Source organism: Uloborus diversus, chromosome 5 (genome assembly GCF_026930045.1).
Source record: "Uloborus diversus isolate 005 chromosome 5, Udiv.v.3.1, whole genome shotgun sequence".
Lineage (NCBI taxonomy): Eukaryota > Metazoa > Arthropoda > Arachnida > Araneae > Uloboridae > Uloborus > Uloborus diversus.
The window spans coordinates 86194035-86215608 of NC_072735.1; the positions used below are offsets into that span (position 1 = coordinate 86194035).

The 21574-nt window shown below is 33.2% G+C and overlaps 1 protein-coding gene across 1 annotated transcript in view; it reads right to left on the minus strand.

The window, feature by feature from the left end:
* Positions 1-20252, minus strand: part of LOC129222213 (exonuclease mut-7 homolog) — a 157618-nt gene extending 137366 nt beyond the window's left edge. Inside the window, exons 1-2 of the mRNA XM_054856690.1 lie at positions 20150-20252; positions 7687-8120 (exon numbers count right to left, since the gene is read on the minus strand). Coding sequence (XP_054712665.1) covers positions 7687-8118 — 432 coding nt within the window. The 5' untranslated portion in view covers positions 8119-8120; positions 20150-20252. The remainder of the gene's footprint in view (positions 1-7686; positions 8121-20149) is intronic.
* Positions 20253-21574: the final 1322 nt, after the last annotated feature.

Genomic DNA, 21574 nt, shown 5'->3' on the forward strand with positions numbered 1-21574 from the left:
TATATAGGTCGGCGTTATAAAGGTATTCTACTGTATATATATATATATATATATATAAGGGATGCACCGGATAGTGATTTTGCCGGATACCGGATATCCGATGCCCCCTTACCTGCCAGATCCAGATATCCGGGATGGATATCTGACGAATATCCGGCATTTCGATTGCATTGCATGTTCACATATTTTTCTACAACGCCGTTTCAAAACAATAAATCAAACTTGTTTCACATATCATTTCTTTAAAAACATGTTAAGTAGATTCAAATGTACTTTTTTAGAGCCTCTATATTTTAATTTAGGAATTGTGCTATATATAAAATGAAACATTAAAATATTGTTTTATTTCGACAGATTTATTCAAATTTATAAAAGAAAAAGCTACCTAGTTATTTAAATAATGATATCCACCACCCGAGTTAAAGCTAAGTTCAAGAGCTCTTTAGCAAAAATGCTAAAATTGGAAGAAAAAGCTTTAGCAAGATGCTAATATGCTCATCACATACATTTCAAAATAACTCCAATTAAAAATTTTAACTCCAAATTCAGCATGACATTAAAAAAAATATAAGTACACAGTGGCTTTTTTTTTTCTATTTGGTATTATTTGAAGCCTGAGAATTTGAATTTCACTTGCCTGATCTGCCACCCTCCCTTCTTCTTCCTCTAAAATGTGTCATGCTTTCAATAAAATGAATTGTACCTTTGTTCTGAGATGTTTTTTTTTTCTTTGTGGATGGTTTTTTTTCCAGGTAAATTTCAACTCATTTTTACGAAAGTGGAATAATTTTAAAAAGGGGGAGAAAACTTTTACAGATAACTAAAAATGGAAAAAATACAAACGCAACATAAAATTTTGGATACAAACGAATGCAATGAAAGGATTTTAGCATGTGTAGAAATATACAAGCAAATATAATTTCGAAAATAGTTTGTACAACTGCGCGCGCTGGGTGCAAGCATCGACTACGTCATTGGTCACTACATATTGGTTTCTTGATGGTTCTTCATCCCTTTAGTATCACTGAAAACGGAAGTTTCCACACTGTACTACTCTAAACATTGCTTTGTTTCAGTGCAACTATTACGCATTTTTCATTGGTTTCTTTCATTCTTCGTTTTAATGCTCATGAGATATAATGACACCAAAGCGTGCATTATTAAATTATTAATACACTGTAACTATATTATTGTTTTATTTACATGTCTCTCTTCCATTAACCATTAATTTTGTAAATCATAACAGAGTTTTATGTTGAATAATACAGCTTTTTTTATGCAAGAAACGGTAATATATAGTTAAGAAATGGTTCAAAATGGTGTGAGATGTGTTTACAAGTGCCTAAAATTTTTTAGTGTGTTTCTAAAAACACGAATTCATATATTTTTCTACTACGCTAAATTTCAACTTATGCGAGAGGAGTAGCATTCCTCCCGCAAGTCAGAACTTGACTGTATTTTAATTTTCAACACGGCCGCTCCTCCAACTTCAAGCGCTTTGATATGAACCATTTCAAGGTCGACTTTTCACTTAAGCTTGTTAAAGCAGAGATAGTGAGAGAGGGAGGGAGAAATTATTGGCAACATACCGTCAGCAGATTCGCGAAGGAGAGGGGGGGGACGCGGGGGAACGCCAGAAGCTAGGTTTGAAGAGGAATGGTCATTTTTGAAGCAGCAATTAAAAGAAAAGCATCATCGAAAAGTTTATGAAACAGTGAAAGCTTTACCTGGAATTTTTGCAAAAGTAAATTCAAAATTAAACCCTCATTTCGTACCGGATAACCCCACATCAACCCCGGATATCTCTCACATTTTTATCGGATAACTGCCCGGATATCCTGCAAAAAACTGTTGGATATCCGGATCCGGAGTGGCTTGCCGGATCGGATACCTCATAGTTCTGGATAGCAGGGTTGGGTTTTGGACTGTCCAAAACTGGTTTAGGACAGGACAGGTGGTTTTTACCGTCCAAAACTGTCTAAAACTGTCCGAAACTGTCTTAAACTGACCAAAACTAAGATAAAGTTAAAGGGGTGTAATCTAATCAAGTCGTGTTGACTGCAATATTCGTAATGCACAAATATAGACATAACCAATGTTTAATTAATGAGTTTTTTATAATATTTTTTTCTAAAATGTTATTTTAAAAAATATTTTACTTAAAAAAATTGGCAATAACTACTACATAAAAACTTCCTTATGTAACAGTTGGTAGAGTTATGAGAGGAAATTCACAACACTACCACGACAACTAATTTCAGTTCCATTTATAATTGAAAGGAATATAATATTATTAAATGTGCAATATTTAGGTTAAAAAAAAGCTTAATTTTTTGAATGATTTTTGCAAATAGGTTTTACACCATGTTTTAACAAAAACTATTTTTTAAATCATAGATTAAAGAACAAGAAATTGATTAAACACTTATATTGTAAAACTTGTGTTATTCTTTTTTTAGTTCATATTTTTTGATACATTCTGAAACAACAAAAAATTGTAACTTATTGCATTTAAGTCAATTATTGCACTGTATTTTGAACACTTTCGTTTGCACACATGCATAAATGTCGAAAAATTTGGTTTATGGAGGAAAAAAAAACTCCTGCATACAAATTGAAATTTTTAATGAAGAATTTAATTTTTACATAATTAGATTGAAATCAGCTGCATAAATAAACTGCATATATATTTATACTTGAATGTTCACATTGAATAATTATATTAAATAGTCAAAAAAATAATTTTGACACATTTTGTTCTGTTTTTGATATTTTCTCACAAAATATAGTTTCTCAAGAAATAGTTTTGGACACTTTCAGACAATATGATAAAAAACTTGCCAACCCTGCTTTAATTTGCACACATACATTAACAAAGGAAAATTTGTTTGCTATTATCAAAAAAAAAAAAAAAAAAACTAATGCGAAAAAATTGAAATTTTGATCAATAATTCAACTTTAATGACTCTAGATTCAAGTCAGCTGCATAAATAAATTGAATGTTCTCCATTGAATAAATGTTCAATGTAAAAAATTACATCGATTCATTTTATTCTGTTTTTGATGCTTTCTCACAGAATGCAGTTTTTCTAAAAATACAGTTTTGGACAGGACGGTAAAAACCAGGGTTTTTACCCTGGTTTTTACCGTAGTGTCCAAAACCTTGCCAACCCTGCCGGATAGTTAAAAAATCAGCCGGATAGGCCGGATACCGGATTGTTACCGGATATCCGGTGCATCCCTAATACACACACACACACACACACACACATATATATATATATATATATATATATATATATATATATATATATATATATATATATATATATACTTAAATTTTTCTTAATGCAACTTGAAAATGACCGGGTCAGAATGGTCCCCCTCAATAAATGTCAGCTGACGACGCCAATGCTTGTAACCATAGTCCAACCCAACTACAGAAAACTCATTTAGTGTCTTTTTTACAACAAACATTCCTTTTCAAAGGTTTTGTACGTCTGAAAGGTTTACAGGTTAAAGAAAGATATCTTGTATAAAAACTGGTAACCATCGAGCATAGTTACTAAAGCGTATGTACATAATATAGCAATAAAATGGGGGGGGGGGGGGGGACAAACACACAGAATAAGTTTTAGTAGGGTAAAGACCCCAGTAATTGGCACTTTAAGAGTTTATCCTTAAACTCACCTCTGTTTTCAGTACTTAGGAAAAAAATACTCTCTTGCAAATATTTTTGTCTCAAAGAGTGCACATCTGTGCATCTATTTGGTTCACTAAACTCAAAAATATTTTAATCGACTTTTATAAAAATATATATAAAAAGTTACCAAAATCCCCAGTAATTGGCACCTGACACCCCATTGTATGACGCCTTGTGATCCAGTAATTGGCACATGTTAATAGAACTGGAAAATCACTTTATTTTTTACGTTTAAATTACATACAAATTTTATCATCATTAGAAACACCAGTAATGATAATGTAAAGTAGGTAATCCTTACTAATAATAAAGCAGAAAGTCTCTCTGTCTGGATCTCTGTCTCTCAGGATCACTGTGACGTGCATAGCGCCTAGACCGTTCGGCCGATTTCCATGAAATTTGGCACAAAGTTAGTTTGTAGCATGAAGGTGTGCACCTTGAAGCGATTTTTCAAAAATTCGATTTTGTTCTTTTTCTATTCCAATTTTAAGCCCATTTTTCATATAAATTTGATAATATGGGGAAGAATGTGTTTATCTTTCTTCTTCTTTATCTTTACTAATAATAAACCTGGAAGTTTCTCTGTCAGGATCTCTCTCTGTCTGGATCTCTGTCTGTCAGGATCACTGTGACGCGCATAGACCGTTCGGCCGATTTTCATGAAATTTGGCACAAAGTTAGTTTGTAGCATGAAAGTGTGCCCCTCGAAGCGATTTTTCGAAAATTCGATTTTTTTTTCATTCCAATTTTAAGCCAATTTTTCATATAAATTTGATAATATGAGGAAGAATGTGTTTATCTTTCTTCTTCTTTATCTTTACTAATAATAAACCTGAAAGTTTCTCTGTCCGGATCTCTCTCTGTCCGGATTTCTGTCTGTCAGTCAGTATCTCTGTGACGCCCATAGCGCCTAGACCGTTCGACCGATTTTCATGAAATTTCGCACAAAATTAGCTTGTAGCTTGGGGGTGTGCACCTCGAAGCGATTTTTCGAAAATTCGATGTAGTTCTTTTCCTATTCCAATTTTAAGAACAAAATTATCATAAGATGGACGAGTAAATTACGAAATTATCATAACGTGGAACCGTAACATGGGTACAAGACCTTTTAATTTTTCTATTACGGGCAAAGCCATGCGGGGTACCACTAGTTTTATATAAATTGATGCTAAATCACTCTTCTTCATGTTGGAAAAGTATTTTAGAGAAATAAAAACAAATTTGGAATGTTCCATGGAAAAGATATTGAAATTAATGCTGTTTCATCCTTCGGTTTACAGTTTTGATTTTACGAATGCTACCAAGTTAGGTTTTTCCCCAAGTATAGTTAAAAACTCATATAGCATACTTTTTTGCATAAGTTTTCCTCTTTTTTATTTATCAAATGCAACAAGTCGGTTTTCTTTCTCTTGAAAAACCACCCGCTGCAGGCAGCATTGAGATACCGTAGGTGGCGAACGGGGGTTAGCAAGCGAATTGAGCAAAGGACGGAGCCCCCGGTATAAAATTAATTACTGACTAAGTTTTACTTGGATTTTTTTCTGGTGAAAGTCACTCCAATTGACAAAAAGTCGCAACTTCAAAAATTGATGATTTTGAGGCTTTTTTTGACAATTACTGTACAAAAGCTACCGATTTCAATTTCCACTTTATCATATTTGTAATCTACGCAAAAAACTGAAGATAATGACACCTCACTCAGCTTTATTGCGGAAATGACGCTATTTCCCCAGAACTTGGCACACATGCCAATTACAGGCGACTAGCAAAATTGAAGCACCAGTAAATGGCACCCATCATTATTTTAAAATTCCAAATAGGGACGAAAATATACTTCTACACAATTAAAGTAACACCTTTCAACTAAACAAACTTTTGACAACGAAAATTTAAAATATATTTTAATGGATTTATGTGCATGCTTTCCTTAAGCCAGAGAAGAAGCTTTTGCAACAAAAATGTCTGATTTGACACAAGCCACAATTGTTTCTCTTTCCTACGAACTGATGTCATTTAGTAACATGAATTGAAGTTATAATCTTTAAAATTAATGTACATTCAGTTGGTATATAGCCTTCATTTTAAAAAAAATTGGATACAAGTCTTTTTTTAGGACATTTCTGTTGGAAGTGCCAATTACTGGTGCCGTGCCAATTACTGGGGATGTTACCCTAAAGGTATTAAAGTTGGTTGAAAGCTATGATTTAATAAACACTAACATTAAAAGCAGCAGCTTAAATACGATGCGCCAAAATTTGAACATAGAGATGGTGCCTTCTTTCTTGTATTTTCAAGTAATAAAAACTTCTCTGTCAAAAGTATCTTCATTGCATCAATGTGAATCTTTTTATAAGAAGTTGCTAGGGACATTACATTTCAGGGGACTATACACTTTAGGAATGTTTTTTTTTAAATAAAATGATTAAAAAGCTTATTGATGATCAATCGGGTGACAGAATTAACAACACCAACAATAGTAATAATAATAAATACCAAGATATTTACAATTCAAGATTTAAATTTCTTTCTACTAGAATTATGTTGTCTTGACTTTAATTTCTCCCTTTTTCTTTCAAGTCCTTATTTTCTTATACTCTTTGCAAATAGTTTTGATAATGAGTGCTCAGTCAAAAGAAAAACGAGGGGCATCATGGCCTGATAATTGGGCAAATCGGGCCATTAGAGTTTCGATAATTAGAGCCCTACTTTGATATAACTCTAATTTCATGTATCTTTAAATTCAGAAACCAGTAATTCTGTTATGGTGAAAAAATTCATTTCAGCGAATTTACTAATACAAATGTGACGACAAGCAACAGGCTCTAGTCCCAGCTAGGCTGGTCCTAGTCAGTTTATAAGTCCCCAATGAAGTTTAATGGCCCTCTTAAAGCTATCCACTCTCTTCCTCATTACCACCTCTTCTGGTAAGTTGTTCCAAGTGCCCACAACCCTACTAAAGAAGTAATTTTTCCTAATTTCAAGGTTAGCCTGAGATTTGAATAGCTTAAAACAATGTCCTCTTGTTCTGCTTTCCGTGAGAAAATTTAACCCGATAATATCTTTCATTTTGATAAAATTAAATAACTGAATCATGTCCCCTCTGGCTCTCCTTTGCTCCATGCTATACATATTATGCTTATTAAGTCTGTTATCATAGTCTAAATCTGAAAGTCCTCTTACTAATCCTTCTTCAAACCCTTTCTAATACGGAAATATCTTTCCTGAGATAAGGAGACCAAAACTGAACAGCATACTCCAAATGAGGTCTTACAACACTCCTATATAATGGCAGAAAAAATCAACAACTCTACAATTTAAAGATATATTTTTTAAAAAACCACTTTTTGTGAAGTTATTTCTGAAATTAGATGTTTAATGGAGCTTTAAACAATAAAAAAATATAACAAACATCTATGGAATGATACAATGATTTAAAAAACTATAATAACGAAAATTCAAAAATAATCGCAATTTTTTGGTTTTGGACCAAAAATGGCCGCCAGGGGGGGGGGAGGTAGAGGGGTTTTTGACTGTCACCCTTTCCTAAAATTTTTGTTTATACAATGTCTACAAGCACGCCAAGTTTCATTATTTAATCACAAAATTCAGTTTCTTCCCCCATAGCCCCCTAACTAACCAGTGTATTCCGGAACACTTGCAGAGAGTAATCCCTTAGCAACTTCAAACATGGCATGAATGTCCCCCATTCCCGTGAAAAAAAAGCAACAGGAGGTATAATTTTTTGCAGTTCAATAAAATATTAAGTCATTACACAGACTTACAAGAAGAAACTTCATGTTATTTAAAAAAAAAAAAATGAACATTTTCAAAGATTCCAAAAAATGAACAAAAAACAATATATTACATGCAACTTGCAGTAAAATTAAAAAAAAAAAAAAAAAACACTTATGTCAGGTTATCAACGCCAAAGGCAAAAACTATTAAAGCATCAGAATATATTGAATAACAAAATACATACTCACTTCTTTAAAGCTTTGCTCATGCAACAATTGTTGAACAATTACTCGAAAGTATTCAGAATCCTCTTTAATTTTCAAAACTTCACAAACTAAACCGACTAAGCTTCCATTACCAAGTTGCAATACTTTGTCCAAGGCCTCACTTTTTTGTTCTCGTGTAAAGAATTTCGAAAGGTCATTTAAATTACACCATTTCTTTAGAGCTTCCATAATGGATCGAGAAAAAGATAAAGATTGTCCTTTTGCCAATCCTTTTGTACAGAGCATTAAATTCAAGGCATATGAAAGAGGATTCCTTTGTTCTCTAAAGAACCTAAAGGCAATTGTTTGAAAATTCTGTTGTGAAGACAAGTTTTCTAACAGAATGGTAACATTAGATAATGGTACAGTACTTCTTGGCAATGCACCAGTTCTATTGGGTTTTCCAAAATTCATATCTGAAAGAATAAGAAAAATAGAGCAATATAGCAAGGTTTGCAATTACACAGACATACCATAACAACTTTTGCCACATTAGAAAATTTTCTAACACTTCCAAATCAAGAAATAAAAAAAGAGGACAAAAATGCTTTTTTAAGGAAATATTTAAAGCTGCAAATATTGAATCCAGGGTTAGTGTATTAGACAGGGCAGGTGGTTTTTACCAAATGAAAGTGCCCCAAAATATGCTAAATTTCAAGATCTCTAATCTAATCAACCCATATTTGCTGCAATACTAATTGCCAGTTAAAAACATTTCAACAGAAAAATTGAAAAAAAAAAAAAAAACACATACACTTGAAATGCAAGTCACTTCGTTTTTGCTTCTAGTGCTAATCATCCCTTGATATCATTGAATAGATTGAAAGAAATTGAAATGATGCAAAGGTATACAAAGAAAGTAAAAAAGAAAACATGGAATTAATACCTGATTTATTATTGCAAAACATTCAAAAATTAAAAAAAAAATCCTATGATAGGCGGGATCACTAGCACAGAAAGAAATAACTTCTGGAGGGGTTTTTTTGATTAAAAATACCTTCTGGAGAGTTTTTTAACCCTTTGAGGTCTATGCCCGAGCGTCACTCGGGTTGCCGTTTTTGGTGAAGGGAAATAAGCCCAAGATTCTCTCGGGGTCAAATTTTTACTCTTGCTATAAAAATACTTTGCTATAAAAGTTCTATATGTTTCTAACCTTTTTAGAAACTATCCATGAACTTTTTACTTTCAAAAAAAATATATAGATGGCAGCACCAAACAGAAATGATTACATGAATCATGATAGAATATTGGGTTTAAATTCGAGTTTGTGCTTTGAAATGTACAAAAGCAAATTTTATTAAATAATGTTTATTTTCAAATTAAACCTATTTTCAGATATTTATTCAAGATTTAGGTAAGTTTTTAATTGAGTCTGGGTAAACTTTTATGGTTAAAAATTGTGTTTTCCTGTGCGGAACTTTTTTTTAAGTTCCAAATATGCTTTTTTCGATAATTTCTTTAAAAAAAATTTATTTTCATTTCATTCAAATATTTCCTTTATCACGAAAGAAAACATCTTGAAGTATGTAATACATTAAAAATTACTAAAATATGCATCTTACCAGTATTTTGTGAAAAGTCATGCAAAGCACCAAAAAACCCCAGTCTGGAGGGAGATATGTGGTTGAAATAGCTCAGACCTGAAAGTGTTAAAACCAAAAATACCTTTTAAAGGATTTTTTTATATTAAAAACACCTTCTGAAGGGAAGGGCCAGCTCTAGCATACTTACACCATATTTGGTGTAATTTACCAAATTTTAGCTCCAAGAAAAGCAGTCTTAAATGAATTTTGACGCTGTTAGAAGGCATTGGATGTGATTAACTGTGCAATAATCTGAGACTATCGAAAAATTTAATTTTAAGGTTTGTTTTAAAAGAACTAAGATTTTTCCACGTCTATTTTTTTTCAATTTCAAAAAGAATATTATACTCAGTCCTCTGGGGAGGGAGGGGGGGGGGCATACGTGATCCAAGTCTGAACTTCAGAAGTTCAAAAACTGACTGCCAAAAATGAATAATTATTTAAAAGGTCATAAACAATAATTATTTGCTACGCTATTGCAATTTTCCATGGACTTCCTGTATTCCTGTAGATGAATTACGGCTGCCGGTGGAGGCACACATTTCGTGAGAAACTGCATGTCAAATCAGTAAATCAATTTAATATTTAACAAATTAGTTGGAGACAAAGATTAAATTTAAAAATCTGGACCTTATGCCTAGCTGGTTCAGAAAACTTGATCTTGTGCCCTAGCCCCACACACACACACACAAGAAAAATTTATTTGAAATGAATGGCCTGCCTTAAAGGGACCGAGATAGTCTAAAGCTGGGGCACGAGTAGGTTTTTCCAAACAAAATGAAGCCATTTAGGAGCCCTGAGCAAAAATTAAACTTTAAAATTTGCAGATTTGATGAAATTCCAGAATGTAAAACTATTTTATTCAAGAAAATGTCCATAGTTAACTTGAAACCAAATCTCAGAAGAAATTTCTTTTTATTCAAATTTTTATCTCATTTTAGGCTGCAATAAAGAGTTTTGTGATTCATGAAGCAGTTAATTCTCAAGCTTTTTTTATGAATATTTTTCACATTACGCTTTATCAGCTTCTTAATTAATTGCTTCTCTAGCTTCAATAGTCACTGTCTCATGCCACACTTTGAGAAGGTTTTATACTGTTTGTCTTCTTAAAATTAATATGAAAAATAGAAAAATTTGAAGTGAGAAATTTTGTTAAAAATATAATATATGTTTGCTAAGGGTGAACAGCGGTGATAGCCAACAAAGGTATTTCTTAAGTTGAATTTAGAAAAGCTGTAGGAATTGTGTGATTGTACATTTTCATTAAATTCCTAGTGTTTACAAGCTTGGTAAAGTGTGGTTTCAATCCAATATGGATAAAGAACTTGACACTATATTAATTTTATAATTTTGGTAATGTCTCCAGTTTTATTGATGAGCCCTTATATAAGAAAGCACCCAGTCTCTTCTCAATAAGAATCAAACCTGATGTATCATAATGCATATACGGCCACTGGAAACGGCCACTAGAGGGCGCCTGTGATGCAGGGAGTGTTTTTTGCTGCTAATTTGATAAGTGTTTTTTTACTATAATTTTTCATTATTACTGTCTAGTTTTAGGTTTTTTTACTTCACTTTATCATGTAATTTAGTTTTATTGTGTTTTGGGGGCTCATTTTTGCTGTTATTGTATTCTTGAAGTGTTTTTGCATTTTTTGGAGCTAAGCCTAACATGTGGTGATCTCCTGGTTTTTGATCTTGTGTGCTTTATTGGGTGTAGCAACTCTGTTTATTTACTGCTGTTTTTAGTATTTATTCTGTGTTTTTTTGCATTTTTATCTTACTGTTTTGCCTTTTGGAACATATTCACTGAGTAGAAATGGGTGTTATATGCATTATGAAAGAGGTAAAGAGTGGGAAGGGGGACAGGTGGATCTCTTGTGATCTATGTCATATGTTCTGCCTGTATAAGGGGGAAAATGAGTCTGTTTTTGAAGAGGATTATATTTGCACTAAATGTGCTGAACTCTCAGACTTAAGACTTAAGATGCTAGTTTTGGAAGCCCAGTTAGCATTAGGGTGTAAGCCAGTTGTAGAGGGTATAAATGTTCCAGAGATTCAGGGGGAAGTTTCAAATGAGGAGTTAGATTGGGAACTAAGGGTGTAATTTTGGGGGACTCTATGGTAAGGGAGGTGGGTAACACAGTTGGGAGAGTAAAGCGTAAGGTGGCTAGGTGTTGTTTACCAGGGGCTCGGGTAAAAGACGTTAATATGGTTGCTGAAAAGAAGGGAGTATTGAATAAGGAGGACATGGTTACTTTGTGGGTGGGAACAAATGATGTAGGCCACAGTAAAAATGAGGAGTTTTCTAGGGAATGGGAATCCCTGTTGGATAAAGCAACCAGCTTTTCGACAAATGTCCAAGTGGTTGGTTTGCTTCCCAGGTATGGAGTGCATAGGAGCTGGCTAAATCAACGTGCGAGGTGTATGAACTTGCTACTGAAGTCAATTTGCGAAAAGCGCAGTATCAGGTTCATTGATGTATGGAGTCATTGTAAACGGGATTGGATTGCTAGGGATGGCCTGCATCTGAGCTCTACAGGGGTCAAAATGGTTAGTGGATTAATTTTAAGGGCTTTGGAGTCAAAAAACTAAGTTGGAATGGGGGGCATGGTTCAAGCACCAGGTATCGAGAGAATGATATGTTTTTCGGTATTGCTAGAAATGGAAATAAAGTGACAAACAAGAGTAGTAATGTTAACAATTGTAATTTAGGAAATTTCAGGGTGTTAAATAAAAGCAACTTAGGCATGCTTAAAGTTTTCTATACCAATGCTCGCAGTATTAGGAACAAGATGGATGAATTGAAAAGCATAGTTATGGATGAGAAGTTGGATGTTATCGGAATTACAGAGACATGGGCTACCGAATCTGATGCAGAGTTATTACATATTGCTGGGTATAATTTATTCAGACAGGATAGAGTAGGTAAAAGAGGTGGTGGGGTTTTATTTTATGTTAGAGACAATTTTATTTGCAATGAATTGGTCATAAATGATAAGCCTACTGATATTGATATGGTTTGGCTGGAGTTGATGAGCAGTAAGGGCATAAAGCTACGCTTTGGAAACATTTATAGGCCACCTAATTCAAACCAGGGACAAGATGAACAGATGTACCGTATTATTAGTGGGGTCATTCCAAAATTAATGCAACATTTGGTGTCCAAGACTTTAAGTTGTAACCCTTTCCCAAATTTTATTCCAAAGTTAAATGTAAACATTAAAAATGATAGGTCAGACATATTTTTCTTTAATACATTACTAAAATTTTAGAAAAAGTACATTATTTACTTTTTAAATGGGGTTATTGAAATTGAGTCCTATAAAAAAGCCATGTCCCAACAGCACTTCTTTAATTTTAAACCTTATTTTTTTCATGTTATTAGTGTTTTAAAAATATGATTTTTTTTCTTTTCAACTCTTTGTGAACTTGACATTATACTAACATGTTTTTAAGGTAAAATTTCAAATTTTATTTTATTTTATGGAGGAAAATCTTGTGTCCCCTAATTTTTTGTCTCCTGTGTTACTGCCTCCTTATTCTTAATATTATAATAAGACTTTGTTACTTAAATATTGGCAACAATAGCTATACATGCACTTCTACAAGTTATTATTCATGTTTAGTAGCCATTTTTTTCACATGTGCTTTTTTGAAGAATTCCAGGTGAAGAAAAGAGAACTTTAGAGGTAGGTGTCTTTTTGATGTGTCCCCTGTGTTACTATTAAATATTATTAATGTTTAATTATTTTTTAGTTTAATCCATGTTAAAACTTTGAGGTTGAGTTAAAAGAAAGAAAATCATATACTTTTGCATTGTTTCCATGAAAACATTGTTACAGGGGGAACTTTTAATACAATTTTGTCCCCTGTGTTACTAGTCCCCTGTGTTACCATGATCTTGGTAACACAGGAGACAACAAAGTAACATAGGGGACTTAATTGTTTCTGAGCTTGTTTTGTAGTTAAATTTTAAAAGAAAAAAAATATTTAGGTTGAAAGAACATTCAGTATTTATTTTTAATTATATGAATATTATGTATGTTTAATAGAATTCAATTAAAAACTTGTAAATTTTTCTTTGGTTATATCCAAATTTTGTCAGAGAGTGTGATAAAAAAAAACAAAGGAGGGCTAAAAGGAACGTTTTTCTTCTCTTAGACTCTATTTTAGTTTCTGTAGTAAGAAGTTTAAATCTTTTTTTTTTTTTTTTAAAGTTATCATTAAATGAGTTCAGTTTTGGTACTTAAAAATGTTTTTAATGGAAAAGAGCACTAGTTTTTTTTTTCGTTTGTTTTGTTTAAATTTCAAGAAGTGTAGTTTTTAAAATAAGCAGCAGGATTTTAATTTAATGTATCTGTCTTAAATAATGTATCTTAATCTACAATAATGAAATTTTTAGTAAATTTGCCCCTTTTTGTTGCAGATAATGGCATTAACAGCTGCTGAAAAGCAGCGTCGTTATAGAGAACGAAGGAAAATAAATAAAAGTAAGGAAGAAAAGTCGAAACAAAAAGCACGTGATAGATATCATGCAACAAAACGGTTAAAGTCTGATATGTCTGCTAGAGAACTTCGATTAAATAGAAGAAAATGGCGTACAAATAAGGCCAAACAAAGGAGGGGGAAAAAGCTTGAATCTACATTAATATTTTCACCAGATGAAGACATAAATAAGCGCAGTTGCACTGGTAGGAAGAAAATTAGACGAAACAGAACAAAGCTTTATAAGGATAATTTACATCTTAAAATAGAAAATAAAAAATTAACACAAAAGATAGGAAAATTAAGGAAACAAGTATATAGAAAGAGCATACCAGATAAAAATAAAAAAGAAGTTTTGAGTCCTCGTTCAAAAACTAAACAGTTTATGAGAGCAAATTTCCCTGGGAAAAACTCGCCTGCAACTCAAAAAGTTTCAAAGCAACTCCTTAAATATAACTGTTTAACTTATTCAATGACAAAACAATATAAAAATTTGCAGGAAAGAAAGAAGAAATCACTCTTTAAAAAAATTGTAACAGGCAAAGTGATTAAAAAGTACCGTATTATGAGAGAAATCGGTTTTGAAGCCATAGGTTTGAAATCTAGGATTCAAAGAGCTATTGAGAGAGAGAAACGGACCGTGAAAAATGGAAGTGTTCAGGATTTCTTTTTAAGAGATGATGTAAGCAGAGCAACAGCCGGCAAAAAAGAAACTGTTACAAAACATTCAGAAAAAAAACAAAAGAGGTACTTACTTGACACTATGAAAAATTTACATAAAAAATTTCTTAACGAAGGTGGAAGATGCTCTTATTCTTCTTTTGCTGCAAGACGCCCATTTTACGTGGTAGCCCCCTCTATTGAGACCCGAAATACGTTTTTGTGTAAATTACATTCCAATATTAAATTCAAAGTAAATGCTCTTAAGAAAATGAAAATTTTGAAAACAGATAATTATAATAGCTTAATAGAGTTGACAGTGTGCAGCTCAAACTCAAAAGACTGCATGTATAGGGAATGCCCATCATGTGACAAAAAATGTGTTCCTTTAAACATTATAAATTCTGACACTCTAGTTGAATGGTATGAATGGGTTTACCAAAATGAGTCCTACGAAAAAAATAAGAAAACTATAACTGTGAAAAAAGTTACGAAGGAAAAGATGACTACTCCAATTTCTGTGTTGGTGGACAAATTCCAAGCTGAAATAGTTGATTTCAAGAAACATGTTCATAACATTCGAGAGCAGTATAAAGCTTATAGAAGTTGTATTGACAATCTGCAAAATAATGAAGCTACTTTGCATATAGATTTCAGTGAGAATTATAATTTAAAATTAGCTGAAGAAATTCAAGCACATCATTATGGAGCGTCTCAAAATCAGATAACTTTGCACACTGGAGTATTACATTGTGGTAGTGCAAAACAAGCAATATCTTTTTGTACTGTATCCTCTTGCAACAAACATGATCCTAGTGCAATTTGGGCTCATTTAGCACCCATCATGAAAATGATTAAAGTAATTGAGCCCAATATTGATACTGTACATATTTTTTCCGATGGTCCCTCCACACAATATAAACAAAAAAATAATTTTTATTTATTCAGTAAGAAAATTTTCAAATTTGGATTCAAACGAGGAACATGGTCCTTTTTCGAATCAGGACATGGTAAAGGTGCCGCTGATGGCATAGGCGGAACACTTAAGAGAATAGCTGATCGAATAACCTCATGCGGCACAGATATATCTGATGTGTACAGATTCATTCATTTTCTGAGCAAGGCAACGAAAATAAAATTATACGTTGTTACAAAAGAAGAAATTGAAGCTGTTCTCCAAACGCTTCCTAAAAATATTCCTGTTCTCAAAGGAACAAGGCGTTTACATCAATTAATTGTTGAAACAGAAGAATTTCTTCATTATAGAGATCTCAGTTGCTTCTGTGGGATAGAAAGCAAACGAGGATTTTGCAGTTGCTACGGCCCTAAAAAATTCGTTTTGCGTGTGACTCAAGGAAAAGTCGGAAACAATTTGGGATTGCCGCAAACATCACATCAGAACCCTACTAAAAAAAAATTAAAGGTATCTGATGTCTATTCTTCAAGTAGTAGCAATGATTCTTCCGAGGGTAGTGATGCTGAGTCGAACACTTCAACTAATTCTTCTACTGTTGAACCGAAACATATAGAGGAACCGTCTGTGAAGAGGATCACAACTGGGACGTATTTGTTAATTCGAATAATTGGAGGGCGAAAATTAAAGTCATGTTATAAATACATAGGAATTGCCCAAAATGATGTAGAGGAAGATGGGGAAATTCAAGTTATGTTCCTAAGGTCAACTGACGACAGTGGGAAAAACTTTATAGTGAAAGAAAATGACATATCGTATATCAATTTTGATGATGTTTTAGGCATTCTTAAAAATCCAACTTTGAAGATGAACGGGAATAGATTGTATTATGAATTTAATGTACCCATTGATGTATATGAAAAATAAATTGTTAGTTCGATTAAAACCCCACTTTTCAGAGTGTTGCATTCAATATGTCCACTTGGTTACTTTGATGTCTCCCGTGTTACCGAATGTCCCCTGTGTTACCAACATGTTTTTTTAATCTGGACAAAAGGGAAATTTTTTTTTTGAAAATCAAATTAAAACATGTGCAATAACTTATTAGTCCAAGTAAATATTAATATATTTTTACTGTATTGATGTGCTTTTTACTGAGCTGCATAAAGTTTTACATTGGGAAAATACAATAAAGGTAACACAGGGGACATAAAAATCCCATTTAAAGAGGAAAAATATTTCACAAACAAAAAATTATAAGGCAGAGTAATAGTGCATTTATATCAATGTCTTAGAACCTTAGAGATAGTTCTTTACTTTCATATGAAAGCATGAAAAGAATTATTTAATAATGGTAACACAGGAGACATTTTTCAGATTACATGGTTACATTTCTAAGTTTTATGACTAATATTTTTTAAAAAGTGTGCGGCCAATATTCAAACTGTACTCATGTATATATTTACAAACCTCTCAAGCATTATTTTGATTCTATTTAAAAAATTTTTTTTTCTTTTTCCAATTCTTGAAAGAGACCTTTATTTTTGGAATGACCCAGTGACATGTCCAGTAAGGGATCCGTTATCATAATGGGGGATTTCAATTTTCCGGGTATTGATTGGAATAATTTTTATCCTGGTAATGGCAAAGAAGAGGAATTTTTAAAAGTAATTGGTGACTGTTTCTTAGATCAAGTTGTAACTCAGGGAACTCGAGAGGAGGCCATTTTGGATCTAGTTTTTTGTGACATAGGTAGTTTTGTTCAGGGGTTGAGTGTAGGGGAGCATATTGGAGATAGTGATCATAACAGCATTAGGTTCCGGGTTAAATTTGAAGTGTGCAAAGATGATAATTTTAGGTTTGTGCCCAATTTCAGAAACACCGATTTTGTTGCACTTAGGCAGAGCTTGAAAGAGGTTTTTTCGTCAGGGTTGGAAAATAGCGACGTAGATCAGCAGTGGACGGAATTTAAGGATAAACTTGCTAAAACCGTTGGGGACTATGTTCCATTTAGGAGAAAAGGTGTTAGTACCAAAATTTGGCCCATGTGGTTCTCCAGGGAGACTAAAGAAGCTCTTAATTATAAGCAAGCCACTTTTCGTAAGTTTAAAGAAACTGGTCAGAGTGCGGAAAGGCTCCAGTATGGTAAGGCAAGGCGAAATTTTAAGTATTTGGTACGGATTCAGAAAAGGGAATTGGAGCAAAGGCTGGCAGATGACATTGATGGGAACCCTAAGAGGTTTTTTGCTTACGCTAATTCTGGGAAAGCTCGAAACAGTCAAATTGGGCCTTTGGTTGATGAGCATGGAAATTTAATCCAAAACGATAGGGATATTGCAAATGTTCTAAATAACTTTTTTTCCAGTGTGTTTAACGATAACTGTATCTCAACAGTTGACACTAACAAGACACAAGCTATTATACAGCTAGAGGATTTTGTATTTTCCAGGGAGGAGGTTTTATTTCATTTGAAAAAGATTAAAGCAACTAAAGCTCCGGGACCAGATAATATTTATCCAAAAATTTTAGTTGAATGTGCAGAGGAATTAGTGGATGTTATTTTGAATATTTTCAATGCTTCTTATAACTCGGGGACGGTGCCAGAGGACTGGAAGCTGGCTAACATAACGCCCCTCTTCAAGAAGGGGTCTAAAGGTATTGCTGGGAATTATAGACCTGTAAGTTTGACTTCGGTGATTTGTAAGATTTTCGAAACTTTGATCAAAATTAAGATCATGATGTTCTTAGAGACTAATAGTCTGTTGACTAGTTTGCAGTATGGTTTCAGGAAAGGTAAATCCTGTACTACTAATTTATTGCATTTCTACGACAAGGTTACCTCAGCTTTAGATAACAAAAAATGTGTGGATGTTGTTTATATTGATTTTCAAAAAGCTTTTGACAAGGTACCGCATGTTGCTCTTCTCAGCAAGTTAGCTGACATTGGAATAGGAGGAAAAACTTTACTTTGGGTTAGAAATTGGCTTACTGGTAGGAAGCAAAGAGTAGTTGTGAGAGGAAATCATTCTAATTGGAGTGATGTTTTAAGTGGGGTTCCTCAGGGATCAGTTTTAGGGCCTCTTTTGTTTATTATATTTATGAATGACATCAATGATAATATTTCTGGAAGCATGAATTGTTTTGCTGACGATGTAAAAGTTATGGGGATTGTCGAAAATGAAGAACAAGTAAAACAGCTGCAAGAGGATTTAGATCATATTACTAAGTGGGCAGATAAATGGGGTATGGCAGTTAATGTAGGGAAATGTCAAGTGCTACACTTAGGTCATGGAAATAAGCGTATGAGATATCGTTTACAGGGTTCAGTCATAAATCAGGCAGAAAATGTTATGGATCTGGGTGTCTTTATAAATCAGGACTTCAAGTTTAGTCAACAGTGCAGTATTGCTAGTAACAAAGCCAACAAAATGCTTGGGTTCATCAATAGATCTATTTCAAACAAATCTAAGAAAGTTCTTCTGCCTTTATATAGGAGTTTAGTAAGACCTCATTTGGAGTATGCTGTTCAGTTTTGGTCGCCTTATCTGAAGAAAGATATTTTTGTATTGGAAAGGGTTCAAAGAAGGGTAACTAAATTAGTAAGGGGACTCTCAGATTTAGATTATGATACCAGACTTAATAGGCTTAACATGTATAGCCTGGAGCAAAGGAGAGTCAGAGGGGACATGATTCAGTTATTTAAATTTATCAAAATGAAAGATGTAAATGGATTAAATTTTTGCGGGGAAAGCAGGACAAGGGGTCATTGTTTTAAGCTATTTAAATCTCAGGCTAACTTGGAAATCAGGAAAAACTACTACTTTAGCAGGGTCGTGGGCACTTGGAATAGCTTACCGGAAGAGGTGGTAATGAGCAAGGGAGTGGATAGCTTTAAGAGGGCCATTGATCTTCATTGGGGACTAATTAATTGACTAGGACCAGCCTAGCTGGGCCCAGTGCCTGTTGCTGGTCGTCTCATTTGTATTTGTATTTGTATTTGTATATCTTGCATTATAAACCGCAAAATCCATGAAATTAAAAAGTTAGTTCTTAAACCTCAACAGGGGAGATACAGTCTCACAAAACGCTCAAAAAGTTCATCCGATCACCCCTGTTTCATTTTCAGACCGATTGAATGGTTTTTCCCCAATAGCTTTTTGTTTTGTGACCTTGAACATTTCCCTTGCTTATCAGTATCTTTAGGCAAGTGCATCTGGTTTGCATTTCATTGTATTCTTTAGAAGTGGTCTGTGAGACTGCACCTCCCCTTCAGTGTAACTATTTTCAGCAGTAGTAGACATCAGGCTCTCAACGTTAGAACCACGGATATAGGTACATTTATCTTACTTGCGTTATGCGGAAGAGATGCAAAACGTTCTAGATAAAGTTGAGAGTTGTTTAAAATGTTCACAAACATTACGCAATGATGTTCTAGGGACAATGAAGGCTGAATTTTTCTTTGAAATGCGACACAAAATACTAGTAGTTACAGGGCTGTCAAAATTTTCCCGTAACTTGATAAAATCAATTTTCTGGACTAAAATGTTCTGTATATATTAAACAACTAAAATTAAATCATTAATAAATTATAGATTCATTTTTATAACGAGTAATTAGTTATTTACTGCAGCAATTCTATTCACTTTTAATATTTTCACAAAGGTAAAATTAATACATACAAAGAATCAGCAAAAATACTTTGTGATAATTAAAGAACATCGAGTAAAAACATTATAGCTCTATAATATATTTTAATCATAGCTCTAAACAAAAATAAACCAATTTTTACGAGTATGCTTACTTTTAGTGGTTAATTCTCCAAATTAAAAAAAAAATGAGTTCAAAATATACTTCTCACCCAACATTCAAATAACCCAAATTTCATAACAAAAGGGGTTTTTTTTTTTCCTGCATGTGATTGTTTACCTAGGACGACGATAGTACGGAGCGCAAATCTTCACTTGACTGCGAGATACTGACGTTTGAACACTCGATCACTGGTTACTGTCGCAGATTGGGTGCTGGGAACTTTGCGTGATGAGCATATTGGGCTCCGGAAACTTTGGGCGCCGAAAAAATTTGTTTGCTTCCGCCGTATTGGATTTCGGCTTTTCTCGCCTGCTTTTGCTAGAGTCCCTATATGAAAACGTAGGTTTTTCTTGCGACAACGCGGTATCATTTTCCTATTGGTCGAAGACCGCCTGAGGCAGTGTTTCTTCTTCTTCCGTAGGATTAACATGGAGCGTATGACAGTGCTGTGGAAAAACCCAGAATCTGGAAAATTGAAGGTGAGTCCAAGATTTTAATGCTCATATTACTGTTCTACAATGTTCAAATTATAAGTGTGTAGCTTTACTTGAGTGAGTCCATTCCTATTTCTTTAACTATCGCGTAATTATATCAAGAACATGTGTTCCGGTGTGCCAAAATTCCCTTCTGACACTTTATTTGGGTCTTTTATAGTTAGTTTTCCTGTTAAATCTTTTAATCGAATCACAACATTATTGAAAAACAACACTTTAAGACAAGGCAAAAGTTTAAATTGTGTAAATTAAATTTTTTTAACGATAGATCTCTGTATTCGGTTTGGCGCGATCAATTTCGTGCTTGGCGACGAGTGGAAGTAAACAAACATACACTTGTGATGTACGTGAGGATGTCTTAACTTGTGATTTGTATAATAAATGCTTTATGTTGCAGAATTTTTTTTTTTTTCAATAAATGTGACTGGATATTAAAACCCATTTTAACTTATGTTTTAATTTTATGTTTTAATTTAGGTTATGTTTTAATTAGGGTTTTTATTTTTCCTGATCATTGACAAAAATTTTGTATCGTTTTTAATATTCCTTCAAGCTATAAAACTCCAAGTTAAATCTTCTCTTTATGCAACGTAAGTATTTACAGTGTCAATTTTTTGTTTTTTGAAAGGAGATGCAGAGGAAATAAAATGCTTATAAATTATAGAACTTTCAATGCTTGCTGGCAGTATCTTTTAATAACGTTTAGATTTAAGGAAAAACGATTTGTTATGATTTTCTGCCAAATATTTATTAGTTAAAAATTGTAAAAAAAAATGTCAATTCGATTATGAAATTAATGTCACCACATGAATTTGCCAAAGCGTTTGAAGTGGATATGAAGTAACACTTGCTTGACACACGGCAGTTTTTATCGATTTTTTTGATTTTTTAGGTTGAGGGAGCCAATTTAAAATGTACTATTT